At 48.0% G+C, this 14,532-nt stretch overlaps 1 protein-coding gene across 1 annotated transcript in view; it reads right to left on the bottom strand.

The window, feature by feature from the left end:
- Tweek (transmembrane protein KIAA1109 homolog tweek) overlaps positions 1-14,532 on the bottom strand; it is a 105,157-nt gene that overhangs the window by 9,347 nt on the left and 81,278 nt on the right. Inside the window, 9 exon segments of the mRNA XM_077703467.1 lie at positions 562-719; positions 1,347-1,473; positions 2,628-2,735; positions 7,059-7,275; positions 8,349-8,722; positions 10,789-10,888; positions 12,721-12,843; positions 13,434-13,626; positions 13,700-13,864. Coding sequence (XP_077559593.1) covers positions 562-719; positions 1,347-1,473; positions 2,628-2,735; positions 7,059-7,275; positions 8,349-8,722; positions 10,789-10,888; positions 12,721-12,843; positions 13,434-13,626; positions 13,700-13,864 — 1,565 coding nt within the window.

Here is a 14,532-nt window from a genome sequence, read left to right as displayed (position 1 = left end):
CGGTAGGAAGGAGCCAAATAGTGTAGCAGACAATCAGTCCCTAGTTTATGATGATCACAAATAGTTGCATAAAAGCTGATACCAACCATAATAAAATATTCCCATGGTTTATCGTTGCCAATGAACGTTGGATTTCTTTCCTCACCTGCTTTCACATTTTCTGCTCGTCTGCTACACCATTTGGCTCCTTCCTACCGTGAATCCCCATCGTCCGTTTTGCTCTGCATACCCCATGTGGCGCCATAATTCCAAGATCAGCTTGCACTGGCTCGCCCGTTCAAATCGGCCGCCATTTTCCCATAGGCGAAAATCGTTTTTATTTATTTTCAGAATAAAAAGTGAAGTTCCATCATTGTTCTGGCGTCAAACAAAATAGACCACAAAATGCGACTTTCGTGTGAAGTTTGAGAGAGAACAGAGCGGCGGTTTGCTCAGGAAAATTTTTAAAGTGTTCCATTCATCATTTAACACCCTGCATACCCATACAGTTCAGCACCGGCTTCCGTTTCCCACCTAGTGCACGACACCTCCTCCTTGCCCCTTCCCTCCAGCAGCACTCACTGTGTGTGTGGATGCGGCTGAGCTCAATAGCTCCGCCCACGATGCCCCCCTTGGCATCCAGGCTGGAGCCGTCCAGGTCGACAGCCAGGTTGAGGTCCTTGTGGCCCCGGCTGTCAATGGCCAGGCGGCCTTGCGACCTGAAACCCTGCGTCAACCACCTGCACAGACAGGGCCAGGCGAGATGCACACATGCGCTCCCAACAACAGCCCACATTTATACTTCTAAATTCAAAACGTCGCGCCACCTTCAGTTTGCTGGAACATGTGCTTGCAGTGATAGCAACCTTCACAAAGTTTGATACCGTTTACCTTGTGTGTGGTGCTGAAGCATAGGCTAACAGGAGAGCTGAGAGAAGTACCAAACTTGTCCAAATATAAGTTTCATCAAGAATCACGCACTTTAAATTTGAAAATATATGCACTCCCGTACCACTGAAGTAAATTTATAAGATCGCATTGATTGTGTTCTTGCTACCTTGCTTTTGTTTCCCCCAATTACTAAATAATGTATCTCTCGGCTGCCGGCTTAAGCTGTTAACAGCCTTTCCTTTATTTTAGCAAGAACTGCTCACCAAATGACAACATAAAACACGTAAAAAAAAATTGAAGTTCTATCTACCACCCAGAAACATGCACAGGGCATGTAACTGCCCGACACAACTTTCCCGTAACCTACGCAACCTGACAATGAACACCAACTACGCTACCGCAACAGCAGGTCTGGCTGCGTGCAAGTGCAGCAACTTGCACTCCTGGGGGCGAGCAAGTGCGAGAGCGGCACTCACGATGTGTTGCCCATGACGTTGCCCATGTTCATGTGAACATTGAGCCGGGACAGGTTCAACGCATAGAGCAGGAGGGTCTCCCAAGCCTGTCCCCTTGGAGGTGCGGGCCGTTCTTGCGGTGAAGGCGCTGCACACGCAGAGGCCAAGCAGAAGGGAGAGGGCTGAAAGTTGGGCTAGTTGGTGTTGACTTAGAACCATTTTACCAGCGAAAAAAAGACAGGGACCTAGAAAGAAGTAGACGGGACAATCGCTAACGGGACTAGCGTCTACTAGCGATTGTCTTGTCTACTTCTTTCTAGGTCCTTGTCCTTTTTTCGCTGGTAAAATGGTCCAGAAGAGAGGGCTCAGACACCGTCATCATCACACAGCGATGAACTCGTTTACAATAAACATAACAGGGTGTTGGTATTACCGCTAAACCTCGCAGCAGTACAATTAAAGGGGCACGCAAGTTATTTGCTACGACCATTATTTCGTGTTACAGCGACAGTGTAAATGTACTGCAAGTACTATGCACTGGGTGCACGGTGCCCATCCTAAGCAAACACTGGGCAAAATGGCAACTCGCTGCGTGGTGGTAACCAATAAAATCGCTCCGTTCCTCCCTTACGTTGCGTGCGCCTACTTTACTGCACTCAAAAACAACTCATCTTTTAGACTCAAAAACAACTCGTCTTTTAGAAATGCTTTCCTGTAAAGAAATCCGCGATTGCTCGTCACTGCATCTTCCTAGTGCATGCCAAAGTAGTGAAGAAAGACGCAGCAGACAGGTGCAAAAGTGACGGTAATAGACGCTTTGCTATGCTGGACTGTAGACTGCATGCACTGGCCGAAAGTTTCGTCCATGCCTTCAGTTTCCACAAGGTACTGAACTACAACCAAAAATGTTGCATCAAAATAACTGGCTCGAAAGGCGGGGGGAAAAAACAAAAACAATGTACCTTGGTACTGGCTTTAGAGACCAGTTTTAGAAGTAAAAAAACAAAAACCTACAAAGATGAAAGCGAGCCATAAGTTATTCTATAGAAAGCAATACCTTGCTGAAAATGTATCCCATTCTAAGGATTTCCACCTGCTACACTTCTGGAAACTGGATTCTCCCACCGGCTTCACTTTCCACCAAGATAAGGAAATGAGCCTGCTACCTCCGTATGCCCAATTTCGGAACTGTTCTTTCCCGAAAGCCAAAATTTTTCTTGAAATAAATGCGAGACACCTATTGCAAAGCAATTTCCAGACAGGCAGTGGACACTGCAAAGCGCGCATGCAATGCGTCCTTGCCTGCTTCCTCTTCAGGTGAGCCAAGCTCCAGACTTCCGAAAGGGAAGGAGTCGGCCCGGCTGGGCGAAAGAGTGCCACTGCTGCTGCTTGTCTCAGCAGAGTCTTCAGCTGAAAAGACAACATCCCGTTTTGGCACCAGAGATAATAACTGCCTCACATTAGGTGCGAGCATCAACAAAGTGTACGTCTGCAGTCGACTTTCGGTAATATGAAGTCCACGGAGACCATGAAACGATATGAATGAACTGACCTTCCAATTACCATAAAGTTCCGAAAGAACAGCCACCCAAAGTACAGTGATATCAAGTGAGAAATACGGGATGAGCGAACTTTTGGGTCAATTGCGAAAAACTACAAAAAGGTGGCTGAACCACCAACGAAAACTTTGGAGATTTCAAGAAAAAATGCGAGATTGCCGATTGTTCGGGTAAAGTGCGGAAAGGACACATAAATGACCGCATCAATACATGAATAGATAATTCGCATTTATTTTGCCCACTGATCGGGTCTAAAGCCATCGATTCTAAGGGGTGGGCGATCTTTGGGGCCTTCTAGTATGTTGAATATTTCACCCCTAAACGGGGTGCGTGATGTTTCGGGGAAGGGCATTCTCTCGGAACTTTACAGCAAACAGAGAGCACGAGAATAAAATTCTTGTTCGCCCACAACAAGCCTCCCCTCTCAATTTCGTTCAGAACATCGACTTTAGTCGTCAAGTCGAGTGTACGACACGGGCTGCTTGATCGTTGAGACTTATCCCTCCATCAGCGGATGCGACCCTCGACTGAGTAATACTGCCGCTTTATTGAATGTGGCACTTCCTATATTGTGATTGCGCCGACATCAGTAGAGAACACAGAGCTGTTTCTGCGCTTGAAAATTTAGAATTTTATCAAGGAATGACAGTCACCTCGATGATGTTTATTAAGAATTAACTTATAATTAACCAATATATGGGTTTAAGCTGGAAATAATCTAGCAATTTCTGCCACTGGATAGCATAAAAAATTGACGAGGCCAGCATGTCACTTCTAATTAATTGAAAATTGCAATTAAGCGATTTTAAATTGTCAAAGGTCGACTGTACTAAGCATATTTTCCATCCATGCATGTCTATGCTCGTCTTGCTCTTGGTGTATGTGTCCTCGCTTTGTTGCAAGAAGATGCATAGCTGTTAAAGAGACATTAAAGGCTGAATTTTTCAATTAAATGAAAAATTATTCATTTTGTAGCACTCTCAGCTTTTGTTTGGCAAGCAATGATGTGTTATTTCCTGAGAATTTTGAAAAGCTGGCATTTCTTCTCTCCTCCGCTTCTTTTTCATTTTATCATGACGCAGACATCGCGTCACAAAGTAGAAGTGAGGCGCAAGTGCGGTTTAGGGCATAAACGGTCGGCAGTAGGACCTCTCAGGCTGGCAACGGTAGCTTTTACGTCACCAAGCCATGGCCGACCCATAAAAACGTTTCTTTCACCAAGGAGGCTTTGACTTTTATTATTTGTCACCGATGGAACGACAAATCCTTTCCAAGGCTCCAGCGGCCGGTGTCCCCACCTACACTGGACACCCAGACCCCATCATGCCGGCCGTGAGCGAAGCAGCGACAAGCGTCGTTTCAAGTATGCAAACGCTACGCGTCGCTCAAGCGGGAGCCTTCATCTCACCTCATTTGGCAATCATGGTACATCTCATATTCTCCCCTCTCATGCGACGCGCCACCCTGGCGTGAAATATACACCCGCTTCCCGTACCCGTCCCAAGTAGTTTCCGTGGCCAAGGCTCCGCATGCCCCAAACGTAACAAGGGTAGAGCTAAGCGTGCCCGATTTATGGATTATTTATCAACAGTGGCTCGCAGAGAACGAAAGAACACAAGTTCACATCGTTCGGATAACCCCCTGCAGTAAGTAGCGTATTCACTCGAATCTAACGCGCACCTTTTTTCCGGAAAAATAGGTCCCAAAATCAGACGCGCGTTACAATCGAATATGACTCAAAACTGCGGTGCCGTATCGCCATCGACGTTTCAAGATGGCTGCTTGACTACTGAACGCGTAGCCAGCGCTTCGTAGTTGGCGCATGTTTGCCTTGTTGTCTGCGTAGTCTTTTTTAGCATTCCTCTGTTCTTTCCGCCGTGGAATTTCCCACTGCGAAAACACGGCGGGTTCACCACGATTCTGCGTTTAAGAAGAAAGTAATCTTGTGTGCGGAAAGCGATGACGATCGGGCCGTGTCATGTGCGTTCAGTGTTCCGGACACTTGCGTGTGGGACTGGCGCAAACAGAAAGAGAGAATTTTCACAAGCAAGGCGACATGGAAAGGGTTCAGCGAAGAGGGGGTGATATCCCCAAATAGAAGACCCGCTGGCAAAGTACAAACAGCAGCAGCAAGCGGCTCACAGACCCGTAACGACAGAGCTGCCCCGTCACTGCCCCGGTCCGTCGTCGTGGTGACTGTCTTGCAGGCAATAACCGGCACATTTCATTTCGTGCCACCTTTGGAATAAACCTTGCTTGTTCCAAGTGAGAAAAAGTTGCTTTTTTGTATTAAATAATGAAAGTCTAGTGTGCGTTACAATCGAGAACATATCGTTCTTTTCTTCTTCGGACCACGAAAAACGGGTGCGCGTTACAATCTAGGGCACGTTAGATTTGAGTAAATACGGTACCCTAATCTTTAACAGGCGATAAGGTTCGAACTGGGTGCAGACAGGCTTTACCTATAGCAACATCCACACTCAGAAAATGGATTAGAAGCTCAGGCAGGTCGCTTAACCACCTGCAGTGCATCTTGTTCCTTTTGCCGCTTCCTGCCACGGATATTGCTTGCAGAAGCTCAGGCATTCACCATGGTAGGTTATTGACTTTGCTAATTGTGCACCTGTGCTAAAGCACTTTACCAGTGTTTTTTCAAAACGAAACAAAACATTAAGGCCGATTAGAAAACGTGAGGGAAGAAGCCTGTCTCACAATGTATAAGAGCTGTAGTCTGTGTTCTTAAAACCAGATCGGCTCACAGAAACTTTTGATTTACAGTGTAGACCACATATAACGTATGTCGCGGGGGCCGTAAAAATCCGCACTATAAGCGGTACCGCACTACAAACAAAACATGCGCAAATCCAACCAAATCGCAATCTACCTTTTAATAATTCTTTGTTGGTCATCAATCAACCGAAGGCCTCTTAAAAATAGCGGCGCAGTCTTTATTTCATCTTTTTTTTTTTTTTTTTTTCCACATCAGATGGCACTGCCGGGTTTACAAGCTGCTGCACGGTCTTGCTAGGGTGCCTCGATTCATGTGCGTCCATTGAGGCACCCAAGGTCTTTGAAACGCGAGCACAGCTTTGTGTTTGTTTTGAGGGAGCCTGTCTGCATTTCTTACCGCCTATGAACGGATGCCGTGAGACAACGTGATCAAAATGCAGCACGCAAGATTTTCTTTTCTTTTTCACCCCAGCTCGCGGTCGCCATGCCGAAGGCGGTTGCTTTTCAGCACAGCGTACAGGTACGGAGAACCTCCAGCATTGCGGCTCGTTATCTCCAGGTGCTCGAGAAGGAAAAGGGAGTTGCTTATCTGCACGTTACAGTAATAAAAAACAACTACTGTGCGAGGAGTAGGGGAGGGGGGGAATGGGGGGTAGAGGAGGAGCTCGCTATCTTCTGAGGTGCGTCAATCAAGGACAGTTGTGGTTATCATGTGCAAGCAAACAGAACATGTGAACTAAAGGGTGCCTATATTTTTTCTTTTCTATGTCGAAGTTAGAGGAGAGCAGGGAGTGTGCACTGTGTGGGATGGCTGATTCCGTCTTCATTTTTTCTTGCGACCCTAAAACAATGCCCCAACTACGCCGGTCAATAAGCGGACCCACCAAAAAACCGCACTATAAACGGTATTGCCCTTCGGGCAACCGCATTATAAGCAGCAAGCTGATGCACTCTTCTAGGGGAGGCCTACCGGTGGCCAGAAAAACCCGCGTTGTATCTGGTTACGTTATAAATGGTCTGCACTGTACGTTTATTTCACGTGCTCAACTATTTACGAACTGTTTGAGGAAAACATTTATAGATGCTTCTCCAATGAGCTCTCGCCGTGCACAAATATTGTGACATTACAAATCGCGGTACCCAAAAGTGTGCGGGGCGTCGACACCAGTTTTCACGTTTCTGGGATTTTCTGCTTTATTAAACAACTCTTGGTTGCAAGAATGGTGTGTTTAGATTCTCAGCACCGCAACCCGTTGATAGAGGGCAACTTGGTTCCAACCTTCAGTGTGCCTTTAAGCTCTCTGAGGTGTTTCAGGCACCAGAAATAGAGTACCTATTTATCTATATATCAAAGAAAACACCTAGAAGGAGTCTCATCAGGAAAGACCGGCACGGCAAACTGTGGTGCCGCAAGAAGCCCCCCCCCCCCCCCCCCCGGTGTCACCTGGGTCCCCAAAGGCCGAGCCTGCGGTAGCGGGGTCCCCCAGGAACATGCGCCGGGCAATGCTGCGTCGGTACCAGGCCTTAGGGAAGGCCAGGATCTCGGTGAGCCGCCTCATGTCGTACTTGAAGGACGCCGAGCCCACGTCACACAGGGCCGAGAAGCGGATCAGCGCTCGGCCGTTGTCTGCCCCAATGTGACGGCTCCGGCTCATGTTCACCTGGCAACGGGGGGAGCCAGCAGGACCGCTCAAACGCCACACCACAAACTAGTGGGCAAAAGTTCGTTATCAGCAGTAAAAAATTAACCATAGCTCCAAAGAATGCACGCATGGATGCCAGTAGGTAGTTCCTCATGGGAGCAGCTTTGGCAACCTTGATTTTGATCTTCACAGATAGCCGCAGTGCACCCGCAGTCCGAGTGTGAAGCGGAAGAAAAATCTGCAGCCCTACTTGAAAAGTTCCAAGTTTGCAAGAGGAGTACAAATGCCAATCATGGGTACAGTTGTGATCACAAGCAGATCAAGAGCACACATCTGATAAGCGAACAGCCACCAAAAAATTTTCTAATGAAGTGCCGATGCCCCAGCATTAGGAAAGAAGAAAGAAAACATACGACTCTCAGTATGCTACCGAAATGTTAGCAGGCCTGCCCCTGACACTGGTTTAACTAAAGGCACATAATACAAGGGGGAGTGGTAGCAGATTGCTGATTTATTTGCATTGACATCCACTGCCAGCATAAGGCACATGGATCCCTGAGCTTTACAGTAGCTACAGGTCATACTAACTACTACTCAAAATTTCACGCCAGGGGAAAAAGCAGCAACATGCTGCAAGAGTCGCTGGTATGGAAGACACACCACTGATTTGGACGACCATAACTTAGCTGGTGGCAAGAATATTGTGCCCCCAGTATATCTCATCCTGTAGCCACTGGTAGTGAAGAAATTCCAGTTGCATTTGGCACCAAAAAACTAGCACACATCCATCACCAACAGATTAGACAACGACACCACACATGCATGTGCACGTTTTTTTTTTACACCGGTTGCGCTAATTGGCATTTTTATTTCACAGTATTCTCAAGAGAGCTTCCTCATCTACGGCAAATAATTTTAAGCATGGCTCCAACAATACATTTACGAAACTACATAAACTTAAAATTAAAAAAAAAATGGTATTCTTCCACTGGTATGGACTCCACAACTGTAATACAGTAGCTGCACATCAGGAGTAGTGTATCCTTTCCGTAGAACTGACATAGCGAGCGGAGCAGAGTGGCCAGTGGTACCTTGACGAACTCGACCTGCAGCGAGAGGGAGTCCTTGCGCTCAGTGACGGCCAGCGGGGAGGCGTCGGCCGTGGCGCCCGCGGCCATCTTCTTGGCTCCCCCGTAGGGGTGGAAGATGTAGAGGGAGAAGTCGGCCAGGCATCCCGTGGCCGAGAGGCCTCCGACGGGTCCCTCGTCGGCGCGCTTGGACGAGAAGGCCAGGTCCACCGAGGGCAGCCGCAGCAGGCACTCCACCCGCGACACGGGCAGGCAGCTGAAGCGGAGGATGGACGGCTGCATGCGGAAGTACACGATCACGTCCACAGGGAACGAGCCGTACTGGCCCTCTTCCAGCACCAGGCCTCCCCCTCCTCCTCCTCCTCCACCACCGCCATCTGGAAGGAACAGGAACTCCCGTCAATGGTGCAATACGCTAGGCCGTCATTCGCACTCGCCCCACTACAGAGTCCTGTAAATGAAGTCACTTCATCAGGCACAGTCTCTGCCAAAAGGTTTTAGGCCATGTCAAAAAGTTGTGCCACAAAGAATTTAAAGCACGAGCACACCTCTCGAGTGATACCGTAATGTTTTATGCCACAAAGCTGGGGAAAACACCTTCCATTTTAACTGTTGTAAAATAATTCAGTCATGCTTGAACGTTAAGCTCTTGCTTCGAATATTTTTTGTGGCTGTGGAAACTTTTGGCGTGGCCTAGAGAATTGTGGCAGAAACTGTAACTGTGGCTACACCCGAACCCAACGATATCGAACTCGTTTACATCAAATTATCCTGTATATTGAACTATTTCTGGTCATGGTATATTCACAGTGACACTATATAGCAAAATCTACACTTATATTGAACAAAAATACCTGCGACTCCCAATACAGTAGCCGACCGTTTTATCGGACTCCGAAAATTCGGACATGCTGGATATTTCGGACTTCCCCGAGGAACCGCCAGTTGCCCCATAGGAGTAATGACTTACGGATTTTTCGGACTACTCTTTTATTCGGACTATTTTTCATTCCCCTCCAGGTCCGAAAAATCTGTTGGCTACTGTACGTCAAACACCAAATGCTGCGAAAGTTTCCCCCCCAAGTTGGCTTTCCCTCGCAGCGGCAGAGTAATTCTGCCGGCACACCCCTCAGTGGTTCAGCCCGGCCGCTCACAGGTAGCGGGCTGCTCTTTTCCCCTTTCCCTCACTCTTTCTATTGTGACTACACCACCACGCTGTGTAGGGTGAGCCATTAACATCCCCCATGCAAAACATAATCCTGGCTCGCCTGCCGTGCTTTTCTTGTTTTTTTTTTTTTGTTCGTTGTGTATGCGTCACTTGCACTTTGTGAGCTCTCTTCTGGAGTTTAGCTGTGGTGGCTAGCGTTAGTGTCACCAAATAATGGCTTATTTGACGGCTCTAGCTAGTGCAAAGCGGCTGAATTTGCCTTTCGGCATGAAGTTGGCAATCATAACTTCAGTCGAACGCAGTGAGGAGTTGGACGTCTCCGCGGCGCACCAGATTCCTAAGAGCACCCTCAGCACGATAGGCAAAGTGCTTTGATTAACCTTCTCGAAGTAGGTTCTGGGCAGATGTTACTGAAGAAACCCCCAAAAATGGCTTCAAATCTGCAACTTGTGCGTGCCAGCGATGACTTCGAAATCTGAGGAATGCGACAAAGCCACCGCTGTCGTTGCCAAAGTGTGGAGCAAGCTGTCGAAATTTCCGCACGCCGTTGCCGGATCAATGGCCGGCAAGCTTGTGTGCACACAACCGCGTGAGAGTTTGTGAGACTACATTGCTGCCGACATCCCACCAAGTGCAACGAGGATAGCAACGGCTCACAACATTTGAGGTAATTGGTGCACTCACACTAGTCCGGCGCTTCATTGCGAATTTGAAAGGTTGTGGTCTCAGCTGCTCCAACTCTCTAGAAAATGTTGAGAAGTGCGTACTGTCCCAGGCAGCGAGGTTGTTCAAACAAAGGATCCAAGACTACTTTGTGCAAAAGTAAGGCAGTTTCATCAATGAAATGTTTTTAAACATGGTATGTGATTTCATGGCGTCCAATTCCGCAGCATGCCTATATTGAATTATCCCACATATTGAACTGACACGTCTCTTTTTGCGAGTTCGATATAACCAGGTTTGACTAGTGTGGGTAACATTCATGCTCCATTAGTGAACACTCGATAGGCTTTGAAGTTTGTGTGGGTAACAGCCAGTGTATTTTAAAGTTTCTAGACCTGGCACAGTCAGAACAGCAAAGGAAACCTTCTGCAACTAACAATACATGGTCAATGGCAATACCGCCAGCAATATACATTGTAGCTGCACACTGCAGCACTACACCTGTCATCGGTGTCCCCTATCTCAAAAAATGCACATGGCAGGGGCAAAGGCTAGTTCCCTGTTGCCATTGTTAAATCACAAAAGCACTGAACTCGTCTTCAAGGAACGTACCTACTGATGCCACTGGAGATTGTTTCGCAGCTTGCTGCATGGGTATGGCTTCCAATGCTTGCTCCAAGAAGTCCAGGATGTGTGGGCTTATCACAGTTTCCTGCATGATGCAGTATGATGCACTCTGGCATTTGCCATGGATGTGAGCAGTCATGATGCAACTGCTGGTCTAGACGCATATACCGTATTTACTCACATAAAGAACCCATTCACGTATTGAATCCCCCTCACTTTTCTTCTAGAGAATTTACTATCTTGTTACCTTGCATAAAAATGCAGCGGGAATAGAAAATGTACTGTTTAGTGTTTTTATCTCGGCATTGTAGCTACTATAGCAGAACCTCGACGATACGTTTTTAAAAATAACGCGAGGGAGAAACGTACTTATCCGGAAAAACGTACTATCTAGGGAGTAAATGTACTATGGGGAATTTTTAGCGTTCACAATTGAGAGTGTAGTAACCGGGAAATTGTATGAACTGGGAACGTATCAACGGGGTTTTACTGTATTGCAGTAACTTGACAACACACCACAGTATTGGTAGAGACACTAAAAAAGCATTCTAACAAAACACAACAAAAATCTCAGCAGTAGCAAGAAAAGGGATAAGAATGTCGTGGCTCACAATTAAAAATTGCGCGTTTGCGGAGCGCCACCTGCTGAACACAAAACAAACCTTCATGCGTATAGCACCACCAAAGCACTGTGGCGCGTGAACAAAGCCCCAAACATGCTCGGCACCCTTTCTCTGCTCTGTGCTGTTCCGCGACTCGCCATTGCGTTCCATGGTTTTCCGTTTCACCAACCTTTTTTTGCTCCTAATGCATGGCGTACAATGGGCCAGTACATGAGCTACACAGCCGGTTTTAAACTGAAGGTGGTGGAGCATGCATCAAAGCATATGTAAAGGGTGTGGCTTGGCGGCACTTCAGTGTTGACCCAATGCGTGTATGCTACTGGCAAAAACAAGAGGTTTGGATGATGAACAGGGTTCGCCAGATGTTTCGTGGGCCCAGAGAAAAGAAGTATCCTGGTGTGTAAAAAGACGATGCACTGCGGCCTGACAACAAAAGTGAAGCTGCAAGCAACTTCTGTGAGGAGGATACCATGGAGAGTAGGGGGCCACCAGCATGTCATGAATAAAAAAGAAATTCGGTTACATAATTACCTACGACTCTTTCCTGGAAAGGAAAGATTTTGACAGCTCTTTGCTTTGCATCTTTACTGCATGAAATTTCAACTTTTAAATATCTGCTGCAACATTTTCCTGCATGAGAACCCTCCCCCCTAATTCAGGCCGAATTTTTTTTGGGGAAAAAAAAAAAGTGGGTTCATTGTGCGAGTAAATACGGTATAGAAGCATCAATGCGAACCCCTGCCCGGCAGACAACACAACTAGGTAGCACCTGGAAAGTAGATCATTTGCACAGCACCAGAGGAAAGCTGACTAGTTCACAGTAGCACAATATCACAACAGAACATTCACGATGTCACCACAAGAAAGCTGACTACTAGAGGACAGAGAGACTATGCACAGCCCCGCAGTCAATTTGAAGTCTGCTTATTATTAGAAATGTCCAAATGTTAACTTAAGCAATGGAAGTGTTTGGGCCTGTTGGTTCATACTTCACACAAAAAACAGCGCTCAAGACGGGACAGAAGGAAGGAGGCTACACACACAGCGCTGTGTGTGTAGCCTCCTTCCTTCTGTCCCGTCTTGAGCGCTGTTTTTTGTGTGAAATGTCCAAATGTGCAGCTGGGTTGGCCTGGCCTATCGACAAAACAAAATTTAGAAAGAGGAGAGACTTGTACTGTAAATTTCTATCATTTGGGCATGTTTAAGAGGTTTTCTGTTCTTTAATAGTGATCCTTCATTGATGCAATATCTCCCCTGGCCCCACAAGGAGGAGGCTGAAGGAGGTGCTACTTGCCTCCGGGATGCTCTGCAGTGTTATCCAGGCGAACAGCGTGGCCTTCTTTGTGCCTCCTCGGCGGGCAGGGGGCTCGAGACCAACCGGGCTCTCGCCTCCCATGGTCCACGAGTTGTAGTGGACCTGGGAGGAGAAGACGCTTCTTGGACAGGTGCAGACCAAGCTGCACTGGGCACACAACCACCTGGAGCAGCTACCCTCCACAAGAGCTTTGAGCAAAGGGTCGGCCGTTTGACCATTTGTGCCATTTTGAGGACACTGCTCCAGGAATAGTGGATCCCGATAAACATAACTGCCGGGGTAATTTCTTTAAAAAATTTCGGTGCAGTAAAACCTCATTACAAGAGACACTAGGTGTTAAGAGACATTCGAATAAAAACGGTTTGGTCGGCTTCCCTTCATTTGCCATGTTAGCAAAATCGCACGCAAGAGACCTTGGTTACGAGAGACATGGTTTCCACGTATCTCGAGTGTCTCACGCAACCAGGTATTACCGTATTGGCACACCTAGAAGTGGCATATACACTGTCTGACTAATCCTAAATGCTGTGACATCCTTTATTTCTGTAACAAGTTCCTGGGGATGAAATCCACATGAACATGCGCAGGGTCAACTTGTTTTTGTGTTAGTGCTGTGCCCTTTTTCCCACTGCTTGGGTGCTTTCCCAGCCGTGCTCGGTTCACACCAGTCCAGCAGCTACTTAGGGGCCCACCTTGACATCCAGTCCGGGCACGAGGAACACGGTGAAGTCAGCCACCTGGCCCGGTGTGGCAGAGGCAGCTGGAGGGAAGCGCATGCGGGAAGAGGATGGGTGGCTGCGGGGCCCACTGCGACGCCTCGTGGGGGAGCCACCCCCGTCGGGGAGGCCCCCCGAGAAGCTGCGCTCCTTGCGCATGGGCCGGGTCCTAGCACAGGAGGGAAAGACAAGAGTTTGCCACAACACCAACTCTCAGGTCGTCAACACCAGCTGCTGCTCACATCTTGATGGGGGGCTCCTCCTCGTGGGCAGGGTCCTTGGTGTGCAGCACGCACTTGCCGCTGTTGAAGAACACCTTGATGTCCAGCTCAAAGTCGATGCTGGGCTCCGCCTGCTGCTTGGCCGGGGGCACCGGGGTGGTGTGGCCCGCCCGCACCTCCGTCACCCTGCGCCCACACACAACGGAGGGGCATCAGGACGTCGCACCCCAAGCCCCTTCTCCTTCCCTTGGGAGGTGGATGACAAAACCAGCCTCCACCTCAAACTGCGTACACAGCAGGTTCCTTTTGCCATAAATCGGCAGCCGATTGTCACATAGCAACGAACTGGCAAAAAAAATTACTACAGCCATGGCCAGCTGCATGATAGTGACAGGATGCAGGAAACACCGAGACACAAGCCGCACTACACCCCACCGCCCACACTTAGCTTGCACCTTCACCTTCATTTTTTTTTTTGGTTGCCTCAGTTATTAATCCCAAATCAAGCTTGCATAGCCTCGGATTTGTTAGCTTTCCTAAAAAAACCTTCTTTTACTTGATATTTCTGCTCGAACCTCCTTGTGCTTCATATTGGCATGTGGTCTGCTGCACAACTGAAATATCAAATTTTGGGTGCTTTACACAACGAAGCCACACCTGGGCTATGAGCCGCGCCGTAGTGGAGGGCTCCGCATTAATTTGGACCACCTGGGCACCTTTGACGTACGCCGAAATTGCAACACATTCATGTTTTAGCAGCCACCATGGCCGAAAGTCGAACCCCCGTCCCCGTGTTCAACAGCACTCCTTGGCCACTGAGCCACTGTGACGGGTCGCTGCTGCACAATTAAACC

Source organism: Haemaphysalis longicornis, unplaced genomic scaffold (assembly GCF_048455015.1).
Source record: "Haemaphysalis longicornis isolate Haplotype H1 unplaced genomic scaffold, Haemaphysalis longicornis Haplotype H1 scaffold_3, whole genome shotgun sequence".
In the NCBI taxonomy this organism is placed as follows: domain Eukaryota; kingdom Metazoa; phylum Arthropoda; class Arachnida; order Ixodida; family Ixodidae; genus Haemaphysalis; species Haemaphysalis longicornis.
This window is presented reverse-complemented; position numbering and strand designations above follow the sequence as displayed.